General features: G+C 41.2%; 1 protein-coding gene across 1 annotated transcript; it reads left to right on the top strand.

Moving 5' to 3' along the window:
* Nucleotides 1-15905: 15905 nt before the first annotated feature.
* Nucleotides 15906-18237, top strand: LOC121715698 (GTPase IMAP family member 7-like). The gene is made up of 3 exons (XM_042101588.1): nucleotides 15906-15912; nucleotides 16247-16273; nucleotides 16377-18237. Exons 1-3 carry the CDS (start codon nucleotides 15906-15908, stop codon nucleotides 17330-17332), a joined length of 990 nt encoding a protein of 329 aa, XP_041957522.1. The 3' UTR covers nucleotides 17333-18237.
* The last annotated feature ends 1836 nt before the right edge of the window (nucleotides 18238-20073 follow it).

Here is a 20073-nt window from a genome sequence, read left to right as displayed (position 1 = left end):
CAACACCTGGATGTCTCAAAATTTTCTTCAGCTGAACAAAGAAAAAACTGAAGTAATTATATTTGGTAAAAATGAGGAAAGACTTAGGGTTGCCACTCTCCTTCACACAAAAGGGTTGAAGGCAAAGGATACTGTTAAAAATCTTGGTGTATTAATTGACAGTGATCTAAATTTGAACAGCCACATGAAAGCGATAACCACCTCAAAAATATTGCCAAACTCAGAGGGCTGATGTCAAAACATGACTTAGAAAAACTCATTCATGCATTTATCTCCAGCAGGGTTGATTACTGCAATGGACTGTTCACAGGCCTTCCTAAAAAGACTATTAAACAGCTTCAGGTGATACAAAATGCAGCAGCTAGGGGTGTGTGTGCTTCCCCCAGGACTTCCCGGATCATCCAGCTCCTGCCATCGCTGTTCGGCTACTGGGGGAACACACACACGCAGACTCTTGGAACTCCTGTACCCCCCCCGGAACCCCCTTAACCCCCAACCCTTAAATAAACTTTTGAACGTGACGCTTTTGTGGTCCTCGTCCTGTTTGGTGTCTGACACATTGAATGACCTCTGTGTATGAAATGTGCTATATAAATAAACTTGACTTGACTTGACAAGAGACTGATGGGCAGCACGGTGGGCCTCCCTCCCACACACACGCTCGCTCTCACACACACACAACTGAATACTAAAACAGGGCACAGGAAAAACCGTGGCCAAGGTGGCGTACGACGGTCCTCCTGTATGAACGCAGGCCGCGGCGTCTAGCCAGGAGTTTGTTTAGTTATAATTCCGTAGCGATCACTTTAAGCCGTCAGGTTTTTACTCGTACATTCCCCAGGCCAAAACTCTCAGGACAACAAACAGCACTCAGCAAGTTAGCGGTCACACTCTAGACCGGTGAATTTTCATTGAAACACGCGGACACAATTTGTAGCCGGCGAGGGCTTGTGGAGACAAGAAGCTGGACGTAACCACGGCACTAACCGCACAAACACCAGGCCAAGATTAACTTGTATGACCAACCGATACTCCAAGGAACCAAGAGTCTGGGTGGCGAGACACACTAATGAGGCACCGGTACGGTGTTCATTTTAGGACATCCTCAGACTCAGGTGTCAGACTCAGAAAAACATCTGTCATTTTCAGACAAAACTGCCTCAGCTTCAGAAAAACTTCTGTCATCTTCAGACAAAACTGCCTCAGCGTAAGAAAAACCTGTCATCCTCAGATAAAACTGCTTCAAACCAAACTGCCTCAGAAAAACATCTCTAAGGAGTCAGGTCTCAGAAAAAACGCTGTCAGAAAAAGTGGAGTCAGGTCTCAGAAAATCAGGTCTCAGAAAAGTATTAAGTATTAAATAAAGACAAATGTGCTATGCCATGATGTAATACCATATAATACCATTATAAAACGTTAGCAGTTGTCATTGTCATTGCACAACAATAATAGACAGACATAAAGATAGACAGGTACTTGAAATGTAATCCCCAGGGGACAATAACTGCAGCGTTGTTGAATTCATTTGATATGAGATGTTATCTTAACTTATTTAGAGAAATGTGCCTTGTTGTTGGTACCTGCTATTTCATGTATTATCATAATGGTATTATATGGTATTACATCATGACATAGCACATTTGTCTTTATGGGGGTTTGGGAATAATGATGTGATGATAATGATGCAGGTTTCTTACTGGTAGGTAGTGTACAACTGGGAAACGGTTAGCAAAAGTAAGAAATAATGGTCCAGGTGTCGTTCTGGACTTTCGTGGTGGAAAAATGTTTAACCCACTTTTCCCTAGCTCATTGAATGTACCGTAATCCTACGAAAAACAAATTATTTTGCTGTATGTAGTACGTAGCTTACTCCGGAATGTGCCTTACAGCAGCTGCTAATGTTACTAGCGAAGTGAGGTTAGCTAAGTTACATCCATGGATTTCCTATGTAACCCTGTTGAAAATGTATACATTAATATAAGATTTAAATACATAATTTCATAGTTAATAAATAGTATGTAAGGTTAAAAAGTTAAGATTCATTGACCAGCAATGATGTTATGAGTTTGCTCATTAAGAGAAATGCATATTGGGTAATGTTCATGTTTACTGAAAATAGCATTTAAAATGTTAAATATTTGTTGTTTAATAATATGTTAAAATGCTTTAAAAATGCCTGTAAGAATAGAAAGAAAGAGTTACACAAATGTTTTGTGAATTTATTTTATTTCTGAAAGTTTTGTGAATAAGCCAATCACATTCAAGTTCAAAAGACAAGGAAGTGAGTGGTGCGGGAGAGAAACGGGAAGACAACGTGAAATGGAGTTGAGAGAAAGCACGAGAGAGTACGAGTCGAGAAGCATGTTTGTGGATAGAGAACTGTTTATGTAATGCACCAGTTTAGTAAGTGTTCAACCAGAACTCTTATACAAAGCGTAAATGGTGATAGTTTATGTCCGGTTGAGTGGACGACTCAGCACACACAGACAGAAAGAAGTTTAAGCTAGCTGCTGACTTAGTGGCTAGTGCTTTGCATGGACTTTGCTAACAAGCTAGCAACCAGTGACCTTGACTAGTAAAGCCTGTGTGAAACTGCAAGAAGAACGACAAAGACCCGACGGAGCCGGATAGCGTTGCCGAGTGGTGGACTTTGCGAGGTCGTCAGCTGCATGAATCTTCTCTTCAACTGGCTCATCTTCATTGTGAATCTTCTCGTCATATCTCCTGCTCCTGCTCCTGCTGCTGCTGCTGCTGCTGATCCTGCGCGCGTGAGGCTACATTCCCTTTGAGTAAAGGTACCATTTTTCTTTTGTTTTTGCCTTCGTGGTGAAGCAGCCATTTTGTTTAGGGCTACAACGCACCCGAGCTGCATTCAGGCCTGCATCACTTGAACATTTGAAGGGTATTTACAATTAGACTAGGTTATTGCCGGCTATTTTATTTTCTTGGGCCCTTAGGTTTTCAATGTGAAAGTGTTTGCATTTATGATTTGAAAAGTGATTTTGAAAAGACACATTTAAATACTTACCTACTTTTTCTAAGTAAATCTTTTATACTTTTTATAAAACAGTTGTGGTGAATGACTTTTGATATTTTAAGTTAATTAAGAAAAAGAGTAATTTTGGTTAAAAAGTGAAAGTGTTTAAAGGATAAAGGTAAGTCCAAGACATTTAATTGTATGTTAAAGTGTACATATTAAGGCTTAAATAGTGATTTAAAGGGAAAGAGTAATTCATATAATAAGTTAGTAATTACACACACACAAGTTAAACACTGATTGCACACTGATGACGTTTATTAGTGAAACCCCACTTATTTGATTGATAGTATAGTTAAAGAATTCAGGATAGCCACCTCTCACTATAGCCAAACACGCTAGAGAGGCGCTACACCTACAATGTACATACCATTGGATCACTTTCTACCTTTACCATTGGATCACTTTCTACTTAATTTCTACATCTAACCAAGCACCAAATATAACATGCCAGTGACCAGGCTTGGAATTTCACCATTCTGGGGGCAAGGCCACTTGGCCTTCAGTTGGGCATATTTGGTGGGGGGCACAAAGGCCACATGGGCACCAAGGCCAAAGTTAACTATACAGTAGTAGGCTATAAAAATTATCAAAGTTGTATTTAGCCTATTCACTGCAGTAGACCTGCATCATTGTATGAAACATAACAAAAACATGAAACATGACATATTACATATAACTGTAAATCATCTGATCATCTAATAAAAACAGATATCTAGGCTATATATAACATTTATTTTATATTTGGCCTGCTATGAAATCATGTGTTGAACAATTTAAATTTAAGCACAGCTCATCTTTAAGAAACTCAAATAGCCTAGATGCATGCTTAGCATTTTGTGATCAGGCTACTTTCATAAACTCTTAGTCAGCTGTCCTCTGATTTACCAATATCTAGGCGATATTTGTAACATTTATTTTGTATTTTTTCCCGTTATGAAATCGTGTGGAACAATTTAAACACATCGTAAAACTTAAAGCCCAAATTTGGAGACATCAATGCATGTCGAAATGTACTGCAAATTCAAAACTGGATTACTCTGGAACGGCTAACTGTACAGGGGACTGCTTTACACCTTTATGTTCGGTAAGGTCTGCTGTTTATTCTGATATGTGGTTTGTCATGTGTTAAAAGAAGGGTTCGTATTCCACCGAGATGAATGGGTAGGGAGATCATGGACGCAAAACCTTCAGTAGAATGTATGATTAAATTGAATTATATTATTTACTTTTCTCGCGAACCGTTCAACACAGCAATTATCGGCTAACATCGTTTAAAAGCTGAGAAAAAGCTCTTTCATGTGACATCACTTGTGATGTCTGTGTGATGAATAGGCTACTTCGCGAGTAGTTCAACTGAAGAATGGGTGAATTTGGACGCACTTTCTTGCGATGTCACTTTCTCCACTGCGTAAAAGACTACATTAATTTGCGCTGTGAATGCTAAGATTATTTTGACAGGCCGCAGGCTAAATAAAAATCGCTATTAGTAGGACACAAAGCAGAATATTGAAAGAAGGGGGCACCAAGGCCACCGTGGCCTGTAAACCTATGATTTTCAAAGGGGCTTCACGGCCAACGCAAGGGGCTACCACGGCCGTCGTGGCCGCCGTGAAATTCCTACCCTGCCAGTGACAGAATAACGTATTAAGCATAATATTAAACTCACCGTTCTGTATCCGTCGTCTTCTTCTGTCCCCACAATAACTTTTCATTTGAGACGTTTTCGTCTGACTCTGTTTTTTCTGACAGCGTTTTTTCTGAGACCTGATTTTCTGAGACCTGACTCCACTTTTTCTGACAGCGTTTTTTCTGAGACCTGATTTTCTGAGACCTGACTCCACTTTTTCTGAGGCAGTTTGGTTTGAAGCAGTTTTATCTGAGGATGACAGAGGTTTTTCTTACGCTGAGGCAGTTTTGTCTGAAGATGACCGATGTTTTTCTGAGTCTGACACCTGAGTCTGAGGATGTCCTAAAATGAACACCGTACACCGGCAGTTTGTTGGATTTAAAGGTGTAGCACCAAGCGGCCACCACCTGATTCAATGAAGACGTACAATCAAGGCGCAAGTCCCACTGCCTACGTCCTACCCGCTACACATACAAGTTGTTCAACATTGCAAACAACTCATCTATACTATATTTTACCACGTCTGCTCACGGACTAGCTGTGGAACGGACCTGGGCCTCAGTGGTCCCTAGACCACACTTTGAAAAATAATGTACTACTAGTAGAAAGTCAATGGACTATTAGAGAATAATACATACAACTCACAGACTACAGTTTTTAAAATATAGCAGAACCTACCTTCAAGTCTCACCACTTTGTAATGCCCAGACTCAAACAGTTTATTTGATTTTTGTGCCATTCACACCTCAGGGAGAAATTTGATCAATGTGATTAGTCTGCTGCTTGCTAGGTCGACCTGTTCGCCGGGTGAACCTAAAAGAATGCTGAGGCATTCCTTGATAGTATTGAAAGTTTCCACAAGTCTTGAAAACAATGCACATATTTCTTGGCCCATGTAGTGTGAGGTATTCCTTGGTCAAAGATTTAGTCATGCCAAAACTGTGCTGTTTGCTTTGTAATTTTTTGACATGCAAGCATACAATGGGAGATTAGTGGCTTAAGGCACTTGCATGCAGGGTGCGATTTGTGTAAAAACCAGAGGGGGGGGTGATTTTGAATAAGTTTGTAACCCCCCCCCCCCCCCCCCCCCAAAAAAAATGAACGAACGATTCATAGCCTAGTAATGTCATGGCTAATAATACCCTAGGCTATATTATTTTTGCCACCTTTGTAACATTTTAGTTTTAGTTTACGTGGTGTATGACTTTAAACAGCGAGTGTGCTTGGTATGATGATCAGCTCCTCTAATGCAGGGTAGGACTACGTTTTGACAAGCATACAAATTCACCTTGTTCTTGCCCCATCTGAAATGACTTCTCTACTTTTGCTGCCTCCATCTTTTCTGTATTTGTTGTGTAAAAAAACGTTGTATATGATGGCACTGAAGTCTTAAGTTAGTGAATTGGCTAACAGTATTAGTTGGTAACCAAATAGCCTACACATTGCGCTACACGCTGCATAGGCTACGTGCATTCTCTCTCCTGCTGATTTGCGTTTAGTAGCCAAGTGCGTAATATTGCAAAAGTTGAAAAAATAAATGTGTTTATTGTAGCCTACAGAAAATAAATAGCCTATCATACTGTCAGTTAATTGTCTACTGTGCAGTGAAGAGTTTGGAGAGTAAAGTTATAGGGCAACTTGAAGTTTTATGAAAATAATTTACGAACCAGAACATAAAGACCATGAAGCTCCTATTTCTTGCAGCTGTTAAAACACCCGCTAGATAGTTTACAGTAAATACCCACCAACATTCGTTTTTGCAGTACAGATTATTTCTAAAAGTTATTTGTCTACTACTGGCTGATTTATCAAACGAGTGCTTTCTCGTTCGTCCTCCGCAAACTACAGGTGTTTCGGTAGAGAGCCATTGAATAAGCGATGCCAAGCAATTTCTGTAACACTTTTTGTGACATTCCCCAGAGGAAACTTTTGCTTCTCATTTGTATCCCTTCTGTTGCTAAGGAGGCAAAATGGTGATTCTCTTTTAAGGATCATTTAAGTATTACTTTTGTCACAATTATTTCTCCTAATTTTGCCTTAGGAGGAATAAAACAAGCAAAAGATGAGACACATAGCAATAAGACAAGTAGGAGTCACATAAGAGATATTAGTTTGAGAAGCAGGAGAAATACAGGAGATCTCTTATATGTTTGAGTAGTCTCACTTACAACTTGTTTCTCCTTAGGAGAAATAATAGAGCAGATGGAGTCACATAAGAGATATTAGTTTGAGAAGCAGGAGAAATACGGGCGATCTCTTATATGTTTGAGTGTAGTCTCATTTACAACTTGTTTCTCCTTAGGATAAATAATAGAGCAAATGAGGAGACATTGCAATGAGAAACTGTTAGTAGGAGTTACAATTGAGATCAGTTTGAGGGTCAAAAAATAGGGCACTCCATAGCATTTCAAACTTTTATTTTATAAAACAAAGCAAAACAGTTGTACTTTAAAAATGGACTTTAAGCAATGGGAGCTTGCACAGTTGCACTTTAAAATGGACTTCAAGCAATGGAAGCATGTTAATGCCTTGATATGTTCTTTTTATAATGTGTATTCATATTTTTTATTTTTTTGTGTGTGTGAGCGTAAGACCTTTTTAAGACCACTTACATGAAAATTAAGACCTACATCACACCCATTATGCGGTTGTAAAACACCAGATCAAATCCATAATGACAATTAAAACAACACTTCCCCATGATGTGCTGTCCTCTCCTTTCGACTGATTATGTTTATTCATTGCTGCCGGTGCGAAAACCCAAAGTATTGTTTGCGCATATCCTAAGAAATTAGACTAGTGTAGTTGCCACGATACCAAAATTATTGTTTCGATACCGATACCACATCAAGAATTGCAATTTCGATAATTCTTAAAAAATTTATTTGATTTGGGGGCCCAGACCACCTTGACATCATCAGTAATATTGAATATAGTGTTATCATTCACACCAGTGGGCATCCTAGATTCTGCTTGACTCTTTCCACACACACGGAAAATTATGGTTTATTTCATATGTTTCTATTTCATATACCTTCGAATTCATATAAAGTGTACAGTTAATGTATAGTATTTTTTAATCGGCATAATTACTATTTATCTGCTTAATTGCTAAACATATTTAGTCATTTGAATACTTAATATTTATTTTTAAACTATTACACCTAGGCAAATTTTAATGTGGTGTGTAGGCCTAGGTGTAATTGAGTGTTTGTCACTTTAAGAAATACGTGAGTAATTACTGTAGCCTTCAGTCTCACGGTTTTAGGCTAGTGAATAATAGTTGCACATAATGCATAAGGATATGTGGATGCAATTCATTGTTGTCTGTCATTAGATAAAATAAATGTAAATAAAAAACGATCAAGTTCATAGAGCGGATCATGTTCAATGATTTTAGCACTAATTACGAATGACATACATGACTTGAGCTAGCAGAATTAGTTAGTAAGGAGCTCTCTCCAGATGTAAAAGTTTGCAAAGGTTGCGCTGCCTATTTCTAAATGACATTAAACCCAATAGTAGACCTACGTACATCTCATAGCCTAGGTAGGTTAGCAACACAAAGTTGAGAGGTGCAAGTGAGCAAATCAACTTGATATTAGCCTATTATTATGTGTTACCACAGAATCACTTAAGTTAAACTAGCAGCCATGTCTCGCTGTTTATGGCACGACAGCTGCGCATATGTGTGTGAGGAGAAAAAACGCACAGCCACAGGCTTGGGGAGGAGGCACTAGAAGCATGCCTTGTGCACACAAACAAGAACACGGTCATTCTTAAAAGTATTGATACTAATAAAATTAGGTATTGTGACAACTGCTAATAGCTATTGCGACACTTTTGTAGTATCGGTGCTCCGTGCAACACTAAATTAGACGATCTCTGACGTTAATCAACCCCCTGTTGAATTTTCACATTGTTGTTGTTTTTTCCTAGCCTAGAAATCTAGACGCACCCGGCGGCGGCAAATTAATTTGCTCAGCCTGTACATCTAGTATCAAACCATAGGGATTTCTATTGGCTGATGCCGTGGACGTCATCCAATCACAGCGCTCTATTTTGTTAGAGAGTCTTAAGACGGGCTTAACAGGATGGCGACAGTCCTGCGACAGTAAACAACAAGGAAGGTGGCTATGGCAAACGAAGAGCGGTTGTTTGAATCGGCGTTGGCGTCAACTTTGGAGGAGTTGGACTTGTGCTTTTCTTTGAAAGTTGAGCAACACAATGCACTTAAGTCATTCCTTTCGAAGAAGGATGTATTTGCCATTTTGCCGACCGGATACGGATATGGTCGTAGCGCTGGCCTATTGCATGCCTAGGCAGTTTGAAAGACAATTCTCTGCCCGCCCCTTGGATTAAGCGAGGTGAATGGCTCGATTCCAGACTATACATTTCAATGATATAGGATGGCCCGCCAGGCTAGTTTTTTCCCCCATTTCACCTTGCTTGCAGGCTAGTATAATTAAAATTGAAGACCTTCGTTTAAAAAATTAAGACTTTGGCAACGGAATTTAAGACTTTTTCAGACCTTAATTAAGGAACATGACATTTAAGACCGTTTAAAGACTTTTAAGACCCCGCGGCTACCCTGCATTATGTCAGGAATACCAAAAGTACTTCTATACGGCTCTGGGCTATACTTCCCTGTCCATAACTCAGAATTGGCTGTGCCACATTTTCTTTTTCCTATGAACAGCACACAGTGATTTCCAACAAGAGCTATGGATCAATTCATACCGGATTTGTCCTTTAAGTGATTTGTAAACAAGGAGTGCTTTAGGGTCAATCCGGTAAATCAAAGACAATGACTCAATATTACATCTAAATTAGCCCAAAACATTTAGCTCTGATCACTCAAGAGACACTGACAATTGTCAAGAACAAAAACAAAATACAGAAAATACAGTATACACCAGGGGTATTCAATTAATCTTCAGCAAGGTCGTTATGGAAAATTTCCTCAAGCAAAGGTCCGGAGCATCATAATGTTTAGGCTATGTATGTATGTATAATATATATACAGGGGCGGAGCCAGAGGGGTGGCTCCGGGTGGCACAGGCCACCCTTGAGATTCGATTGGCCACCCCAGGTGCCACCCCAAATCCTAGTCTACGATTGGCCATTAACATGGTGTAAGGCGGGACCTTTCTTGATGCACTTGCAGCAGCCTTTATTGGCCTGCGGCACAATTGAACTGCGGAACGAAAGGTTTCCCCGATCAGGAAATACTCCTTAATACGCAACTTTGTGTAGGCTTAACAGAGGTAGCCTAAATATCGTGCCTATGACGATGACAGCTTTAAAAAGAAAAACATTTATTTCACTTGTCTCGCTGGATTGAAGGCAGAATGTGGGCTGTTGCGCAAATAGATGAATGAGGGTCGGGAGATTCCGTTAACAAAAACCTAAAGTTTTGCTAACATTTTCTCCATTATTATCGTAAAATATGTCTCCATGCAGGGCAGGGCTGGTTCTAACCTAGGCTACTATATTTGGGTGGGCTGGTAGAAATTTTGGGTGGGCAACATAGCAAAGCTGTCAAATTGGATCAAAACTAACATAACACAAAACAAACACAAAACAATAAGTACTACCTAGCTTGAGTTGCTGCAGCCAACAGCCAGGGATAGGCAGTATGTCTGATACATGTATGTAAAATACAAAATAGTATGTTGTCATTTTTATTTTATTTAATTGGGAAAAATGGCATCATATTTTGTATCAAAATACTTTATAGGTTTGTAGTTTAAAAATAGTGCCAAATTATTTTGGTAAAACCAATAACCTACTTTTGGTGATGTGATTATAAAAGTGCAAAACAATGAATGCAGCACTGGTGCTGACTTGTAATTTGCCCAGAGTTGTTGTGATCAGAATATTGAGATTCAGGGAGATAAGTTTCTTGAGAACTTTAGTCATCCAATTCAAACACATGGAACCGGTTATGTGGTTGTCCTGCAAGAAGTTGCACCATGTGCAACGTGCACAATGTTTGCACACATCCACAATACACTCCTTCATACCAACCTCAAGTTTCTTGAGAACTTTAAAGTTCTCAAGAAACTGATGATTAATCATCTAATCGGAAGACATGGAACCAGTTATGGTTGCCCTGCAACAAGTTACCCCACATGAAAATTTAATTAATAATTTGCCCAGACTTGTTGTGATCATAATATTGAGATTCAGGAAGATGAAATTGCTCACATACACAATACACTCCTTCATACCAACCTCAAGTTTCTTGAGAAAATAAACAAATAGACAAAAAAGCAGGTCAAATTATTGTAACAGCTACAAAAATAGATGGCCATAGAGTGGAGGAAATGTCTTGGATGAGTATATTTTGTATATCTTCATTTACAGTAATATAATAAAATTGATTATATTTTAATGTCCCCATGATGGAATTTGTTTTAGAACAGCATAGCCCAGTGACAGACAACTTAGATAATTAACTTTAATATGTTTGTAAATTGTATTCAAATACAAAGTCATTTTATGTGAGAGTAAGGTATTTGTGTTTTTTTGTCCTTCAATTTATGAGTATGGTGTTTGCATCTGATTTCCCTAATGTATTTGTGCTAATTTCACATCTTGAGCCTGTTTCTGTTTATCTGGATGTTTTGCCTCATGTGTTTCATGTTTAGATTGCAGATGCATTCTTTACAGTTAATAGGAGCCTCCTCACATTCCTCCTTATTTCGTATATATGATAAAACACACAAGAGTGCATTAGGCTACAGTTTAAATCGGCATCTTAAAAGCCTTTTCCCTTTCGTTTCCATCTCGTAAGCTCCACTACAGTAAAAGCGCATTGTTGTTTATTTTATCTCTGCTCTTTTTCGCCTATTGCGCAAAAGCCTCGTTATATCAATTTCTCATTCTTACAACATAGCCACGCCACAACACCAATAGGCCTACATACAGTAGCCTATATATAGCCTTGGCACAAGCAAGCACACGTTTAACTCGAGAGGAAAATGCGGATATCACTTACCAGATAAAGAAACCTCCAAATAGCCTACCGTACGTACTACAGCGACTTGAGTTATTTGCACAGTATGTTTACATCGGAATTGACGTCCATGGTGTTATGGATTCATTTGTCTGCGACGGAACATGCAACTTCTCTCTGGAACACCTTATCAGCTGAAGAGTAACCTTCTGCATAGTGCGCGACAACCCAAACCCTCGGATGCGCATTTGAACTTATTTTGGTAGGTCAGCACTTGTGCAGCGCAGGCTTTTCCCAAACTGGTGGTGCTTAAAATGCTATATAATACAACTGTGTTCAAAGCAGGATGAGGATAACCTAAGGTTGTATGTGTGTGTGAGCAGACAATAACGGCTTTGAAAATAGGCCATTTAACATTGTTTCACATTACATCCCATTGAACTCATTCCATGTAGCCTACAGAAGGACTGCAATAATAATGATAATAATAACTTATTACTATATTGCAAAATTCAGTGTCAGTGCACCACCATGCATACTACTACTGCTACTAGTAGTAGTAGTAGTAGTAGTAGTAGTAGTAGTAGTAGTAGTAGTAGTAGAAGGCAAGCAGTAGGCAGTGTGCTGTACATATCTATCAAACCACCTAGATGGTGAGGGTGGCGTAAAACAAGGTCAGGGAGGCCTTCATGCATTGTAGAATGTTTTGTGGTCGGAAAAAGTTTGAGAACTCATGCACAAGGCTATTGATTTGAAGGCCCATTGAAACTACAATAAATAGGTCTAAAAATTAGGTTTACTCAGTACTGTTCATATTGACATTTTAAAAGCCGACTTAAAAGTAACTCAAAAGTTACTTTCTCTAGTAACTACTTACTTTTGATATACAGTAATTGGTAAGGTAATTCAATTACTTTTGAAAGGAGTAACTAGTAACTGTAACTAATTACTAATTTTCAGTAACCTGCCCAACACTGCCTTCACCATACCTAGATATATCATGGTTTTATTTCAGTTAGGCTAATAGCTGGTTTGATTTGCATATACCTTTGGGTACAATGGGTATTATGTGTGAATGGCTTGGCAAAGGGGATGAGTAGGTGAATGTATCTTCGTTGGCTGTAGTTTTTAGCCCTAGCTGCAGTCATAGCCCAAATTCCTTTTAGTGAAGGCTGATGGTCATTGCATGTTTGAATTAACTACGATGTATCAGACTGCCTGTACCATGCTATATGTCATGCTGCAAAGTGTGGTAAATTGCAGTGTTTAATGTGGTTTGCTTTTTGTTTGATTTTTGTTGTGTTTTTTTAGATCCAGACTGCTACATGGTGTTGCTAAGCTGCTGTTCTCTACACTGTATGTTTGTATGACTGGTATGGTTCTTAGACTGTGCATATTTATTCATGTGTATTTTGTTTGCCCCTTCTAGCCTGTGGCTAGGTGTATGTAATAGCGTATAGGCCGTTCTGTGAGCCACAGGTTAGAGGGGCTTTTCTTTTCTTTTACCCCCGTCTTCCCTTGTCCCTTAAGGCCCTAAGTAATTTCAGATACAGTCGAGCCTGGGTAGTGTGGGAGGCTACTGGATAGCGGGTTCCCTTAAAGTTCACTCAATGACTGGTTGTAGTGCTGTGTGTGAGCCTTTAGTTAGGCTTTCCTTAGCGACAGAAGATTTGCAGTGCAGTGTATTGTGAATTCTTAGCGTGTATTACTTCAAGAAGTGCGGTCATCATTCACGTGTGGTAGTGAGACCTAACATCCTGTTAGTATTTCATCTCTCAGCCACTCGACTAGTCTAAACTTGATGGCTGTAACTTTCCCTTCCCCCCTCCATGTGTAATTGTTGACCAACCACAGCAACACCTTAAGTATTTAATAAAGACTGTATTTTTATACTTTTCTAAACACCTGTCTTTGTACATTCATTGGGATAGAGTTCCCCTTGCTCTAATATCAGACACTACTTATCTCAAGGGGTGGCGTAGTCAGCTGTGCATTAGGGGGCGCTACAGTAGCAAAGCTTAGAGAGAAGATCTTATCGGTGGTCCAAATGGAAGATCCTCTATTAGCTTACGAGAAAGAGAGAGAGGAGAAAATGGCAAAGGTGAGAGAGGAAGAGAGAAAGTTGAGAGAGGTAGAAGAAAAAGCAAGAGAGCAGGACAAATTAATAAAAGAGATGAAGGCAAAGGTTGAAGAGCAGGAGAAATTATTAATAAAAGAGATGAAGGCAAAGGTTGAAGAAGAGGAAAGGAAAAGGAGAGAGATGGAAGAGGAGCGATTGAGAAATGCGAGAAGGAGGCGGGGACCGAGGGAAGTGTTTGAGGATTTCTATTTTTCGCTCATAGTAACATTTTTTGACCTTAAAAGGCATTATAAATAATGTACAAAGGTCTCATTTAGTACTTTTGTTCAAATTATTTACACTTGATTCACATTTTACACAGTGTCATATATTTTTTTAGAATTGGGTTTGTAGGCTAATAAAGGCATTTGCACATTGCATAGACATAACCGTTTTATTTGCAATGATTTGTTTCTCCTAGACAATAATGAGATCACAGTGATATGAAAAATGAGATTATTGCTTTTGTCTCCCGCTTCTCAGGTTTGTCTCTGGAGCAAAAGAGTTAAGTTATCTCAGTGTAGACTCCCTTTAATATACAAATGAGATCTCATCAATATTTTAAATAATGCTCAGTGTTGTCTAATTTATACATCTCATATTTTACTCAGGCTGATCCACCAGAGAGCTCTCTCTGTAAACTCATGCAATTCTCATTTCAGATCTTTTTGGTAAATCTCAGATTAGGCTCCATCAGTTCTGTAAAAGAGATCTCTTCACAAGCTTGAACCGTTCTCATTCTAGTCATCTCAGTTTAGTCCTTTTTTGATTTACAAAAGAGATCTCAGCAAAGGCTTATACAATACTCAGACTTGCTCAATTTATATATCTCATATTTTACTCAGGCTTATCCATCAGAGAGCTCTCTAAGTGAACTAATCCCAGATAGCAAACATACACTGGGACGGAACTGGGCCACACCTACCACAACGTCCGGCACGGATCTGCATAATGGACCTGATCCGGCGTCCAAACGCACATTGGTCCAAAATTGGTCTGGATCCGTTTGACGGATCTGGTACCAATAAGGGCTAAGACTGGCCCAGTTCCGTATGGTAGTCTGTGTTACTGACGTGTTCCAGATCTGTTTATCATATGCAATACGGGTCCGCTTATTCTGTGTGGTACGGATTCGTTTTTTTATCATCAGTGATCCTGTTAGCGTTATCACTGTTTTTTTCCAAAATAGTTATTGTGATAGCTGTTTTGCTTAAGTTAAGCTAGTTGTTGTTGCTGGAAAATAATAGTAAAGTTCTATCGCTCGGTTGCTTATTGTTGTCTCTGAATAAACCAACAGAGATAAAAAGCAGATACTACCTTGAAAAGTTGGGCTGTCCTAGTCCAACCCCAGGCTGGTAAATCATGTCAAAAGATTGATAGTGAGCAAACCAAAGATCCTTGATTAACATTACTGCTTGGACTTCTGCATGCGTGGCAAGAATATGGGGTTGTTTCATAGCACTGTTAGATCTGACACAAACAACAATTGACTACTTTTACCACTGCTAGGTAATAATAAAAATAATGAAACGAACATATGATCAATATTGAGCCAACTATATCTTCTTTTCCAGCCTTACTGTAGAAATGAAGTGGCCATGGGAACATAGTGCACTCCCATGGTTTCTAAATTTGTGCCATTCCAAAATACCTTTTTTTTCTTTAGCAGCCAGTTGACAATGAAGTAGGGAAAGGGGTCAATTTAGAATCAGCACCTTAATTAATATCATTACCACCTGGGTCTGCTGTGAAAAAATGGTCCTTCGGCTCATATCCGTATCACAGGTTTGGGCCAAATCAGTGTTTTGTATTTTAAACGCTTCTCCTGACTTCCAGTTGAGTTGCGGAAATTGGACCTGGGACAAATCTGTAAATCGGTGATAAAACAGCATTGCTAGCAGAGCTGAAACCTGTATCGGGAGTAGACCTGGCCCACAGTCAGATACCGTATGTCCGCTACAGGCGGATCTAAAGGCTTTTATGCGGATCCGGCCCAAAGGAAATTGCTATCTGGGAGGGTTCATGTCTACAGCAGGTCACACACCAGTGCACAGGTGACTGTGATGAGCCATTAGGCTTGTGTGTGGTTCACATCAAGGCACTTCATGATGATTGTATGCAAAGGACTCATTTGCCTAATTCCTCTGGCCACTGGAACATGCCAGGCAATATAATGGATATGTAAGTAGTAAAGGTTGTGTGTTGCATGCAGTGTTTGGCCATGTTCTTTATGCCCTCAGACACATGCAACAAAGAAGACTTCATTAAATGATTACACACTCAGGCATGCCAAACAAGCATACACAAAAGTTTCAAGAGTGGGGGATGGAGTAAAATATGGAGACAAATTGAAGTGTGATTTATTTTCGCGGAACGGATGTACAGGACTGAGCGGCGGTCATATTTTGTACCGCTATGCGGTACATCTAGTTTTTTCAGTAGCAATTTTTTCTCCATAATTCTCTTTGTGTTTTTGTCCGTCTGTCTTCCTGTTTATAGGGCTTGAAAGTGAAAAACAGCAGTCAGGTAAAGTTTCGTTGGACACATGGGTATGTGTTGAAGAAAATATGTCCAGTTGTACTGTATTAAATAAATTGTAAACATATGTTTGTTTTTGCTTTCCTATCAGTAAACTGTGTGAGGCTGGTCCTGATTGGAAAGACTGGAGTTGGAAAGAGTGCTACAGGAAACACCATCCTAGGAAGGAAAGAATTTGATTCCATTGTTTCAACAGTTTCTGTCACGACAAAATGTGAAAAAAGCACAGCTATGATTGGTGCCAGAATGGTGCAGGTAATTGACACCCCAGGTCTTTTTGATACGACTGTCTCAAATGAGAAGATCAAAGAAGAGATTGGGAAATGCATCACCATGTCCTCACCAGGTCCCCATGTGTTCCTGCTGTTGGTCTCTGTTGGACGCTTCACCCAAGAGGAGAGGGAGACAGTGAAGATGATCCAGGAGATCTTTGGAGAGCACTCCAAAGCGTACACAATGGTGGGATTCACTAGAGGAGACGATCTTGGGGAATGCACAAGCATAGAGGAGTATATTCAGTCAGGCCATAATGAGATGAGGGAACTCATACAAGAATGTGGGGGAAGATACCATGTCTTCTACAATAAGAGAAATAGCAATGATTATCAGGCCAGCTCTCTGCTGGAGAAAGTTGACAAGATGATCCACCAAAATGGAGGAGGATTCTACACCACAGCCATGTATGAAGAGACAGAAGCAAACATTACAGCAAGAGAGATGATGCTTTTACATAAAAGAGTGGAGGAATTGAAGCAAAGAAGTAAAGTGATCTATTTTGCACGCTACAATGTAACAACTGTAGCCCAGCCAGTAGAGGGTGAGAAGACTCTAAACAATGTGAGAGGTGAACTTGTCAAATCAAGTGAGAAGGAGAGGTCCACGCCGGGGAAATTAAGGCCCCATGGGAATATGGAAGACATGGAAGAAAATATCTTATCTGAGCTGGCCAAGAGTCGTGATGTCATCCGGGAACAGGCTGAGAAGGATGAAGCCAAAGCCACTGCCAAAACTTTAAAATTAAGACGTTTTAGATGCTCCATCTCATAAGATCTGCCAGCATGGCAGTACAACATTTTGGGTGTGCCACTAATCTAGTCTTGTGAGACTGATCTAAATTCTAAATAGGTCTGGCCTTACTCCATTGTGGATTGTGCCTAGTCCTTGTATCCTAATGGACATACATTTAGGGATAACCGATTAATTAATTGGTTTAATGAAACTAATTAATTAATGAATTTATTAATTAGTTGTATTAATTAACAAACAATTAATGTTGCAAACTGATCTGATCTAAGCAGGGGGAAACAGTAGAGGGCGCCAACACGATAGGCTAATTAGTGACAGTGTTATGAATTAAATGAACAGTTAAGTGCTGCCATGGAGAGGAGAAAAGCGCTTCAAAAGTTGGTCAAATAAACCAACACGTTCGAAACAGTTATGACGCCAACTTTAAAATTATAGTCGTGAATGAGGCGGAATCATCTAATAATTGTATGCCAAAAAATGCTGCCAAAAAATTTGGAGTCACAGAATGCAACGTTCGGAGGTGGCAGGCACAAAAAGAACGACTAAAAAATTGCTATAGCCAAAGGAAAGCTTATGATAGAATCTATGAATATGTGATAGAAAAACGTCGGGATGCGATGCCAATCACAAGAGAAATCATTTGGCTGAGAGCTCTGGAGATAGCCAATTAGCTGAACATACCGACAAATAAATTCAAAGCTAGCACTGGGTGGTGTACACGAATGATGTGACGCAAAGGGCTGACACTGCGTCGTAGAACAAGTCTGGCTCAGCGCCTGCCCTCAGACTTCGAGGAGACGTTGCTGTCTTTTCAGCGATATGTGCTTGAACTGAGGAAAACTCACTCATACCCCCTGGATCAGATAGGGAATGCTGACCAAACGCCAGACATTTTTGACATGTCAACTGTAATGTGAATAAACCGACACGACACACAGAGCTGTAGTCGGAGCTTAGGCTACTCCATTTATTCGAACAGCACACGATTCTAACTTCCTACTCACGTGCCAACATAAAACCCAATCAACACGCAGCGTTGTCATAGCAATGCCAAACATAACATTTTCCCCCCCTTCACAAGAATCTAAGTGTGATACTCAGTTACAAAATCATTCAAACGTTCAGGCCGGGTATGTGCACGGGCTGGGCGAGGCTGGTGGTCGTCACCGGTCTCCGGGGTTGCCTCCTGGTGGTTGTCACCGCTCTCCGGGGTTGCCTCCATGGCTCCTTGCTGGGCAGGAGGCGCTGTGGCTGATGAGCGGTCAGGTTGCGGGGCAGCGCTTAGACCTAGTCCAGAAGGAGCCTGTACTTTGCGCAGACGGCTGGCATGCCAGCGAGTGCCATCTGTGAGCCTGAATGTGGCGGCCCCAAGCTGTTGGCTAACCTGGACAGGGTCTGACCAGAACGACTGCAATTTGTTGTCGCGGTGGGGTCGGCGGATCCTGACCCAGTCTTGAGCGGCAATGGCGGGTGGCCTGGCTCGCCGTCTCCGGTCAAACCAGTTCTTCATCTGGCTCTGACGAGCATGAACCCTCGCTAGGATTGGGTGAACTGGAGCCTGAGCCAGAACAGGGCGAAGTCTATCCAAAGGCAGCTGGAGTTCCCGTCCCAGCATGAGGGAGGCTGGGGAGGCCCCCGTGGTGGCATGTGGTGTGGCGCGGTAGTGTAAGAGTGTCTGGAGGAGGCTTGCATGGAACGTGAGCCCTTGAGCGAGGTGCGCCCTTATTCCATTCTTTAGGGACTGGTTCAGCCTTTCGACCCCCCCGTTGGCCGATGGGTTATAGTAAGCCGTGCGAATATGGCGAATCCCTTTCTCTTTCAGGTAGGTGCCCAGTTCATGTGAGACCATCTGAGGCCCATTGTCGGTGGTGATTTTCTTGGGCAAACCCCATCGGGCAAACAGCAAGTCTAAGATGTCAGTTAGCATCTTGGCAGTTACAGAGCCCACGGGTATAACCTCAGGCCACTTGGAATGGAGGTCATAAATAACGACCAGAAATCGTTGGTGGTGCGGCACGCCATGTAACTCTCCACAGATGTCTAGTTGTAGGTGCTCCCACGGTTGGGATGGCCAGTCCAAGGGCTGCATGGGTGGGGGCGGGGCTGGGGCCCTGGTCTTGCCACTGAGGAGACAGGCGGTGCAGTCCTTGACCAGGGTCTCGATGTCTCTGTCGATCCCCGGCCACCAAACAAGGTCCCGACACCGTTGTTTGAGCCTGACTATGCCCAAGTGACCCTCGTGTGCCATAGCAAGAACACGCGCACGAAGGGCACTTGGGACCACAGTGCAGAGCCCTCTAGCAACACAAGTGTCGTTCCAGCCTGCAAGCTGCTCACGGATTCTGAAATAGGGTGACAGCTCATCTGGTACCTTTGTAGGCCAGCCATGCCTAATGTATGAGGACACTAAGGAGAGGACAGGGTCGGCTGCTGAGGCGTCCAACAGCTCACGCAGTGACACAGTTTCCTGAAGTGGTGTGTGGAGAAGCTGTATGAGGTCATGCTCTGTTCGGTCCTGCTCGGAGGCCAGAAACTGAGGCGTGGGTTGAGCAGGGATTGACCGTGATAGCAAGTCTGCCACCACATTGTCACGCCCTGGTGTGAACTGCAGACGATAGTTGTACTGCTGTAGGCGGTCAGCCCAGCGGTGAAGTCGAAGTGGTTTGTGGCCAGTGCCTGACGTGGCCAGGAGAGCAGTGAGTGCTTGGTGGTCTGTTCTTAAGGTGAATGTGCGTCCATACAGATACATGTGCCACCGCTCA

This window comes from Alosa sapidissima, chromosome 8 (genome assembly GCF_018492685.1).
Source record: "Alosa sapidissima isolate fAloSap1 chromosome 8, fAloSap1.pri, whole genome shotgun sequence".
Classification (NCBI taxonomy): Eukaryota; Metazoa; Chordata; class Actinopteri; order Clupeiformes; family Clupeidae; genus Alosa; species Alosa sapidissima.
The sequence above is the reverse complement of the archived record's forward strand: the minus strand, read 5'-3'. Positions and strand labels throughout refer to the sequence as shown.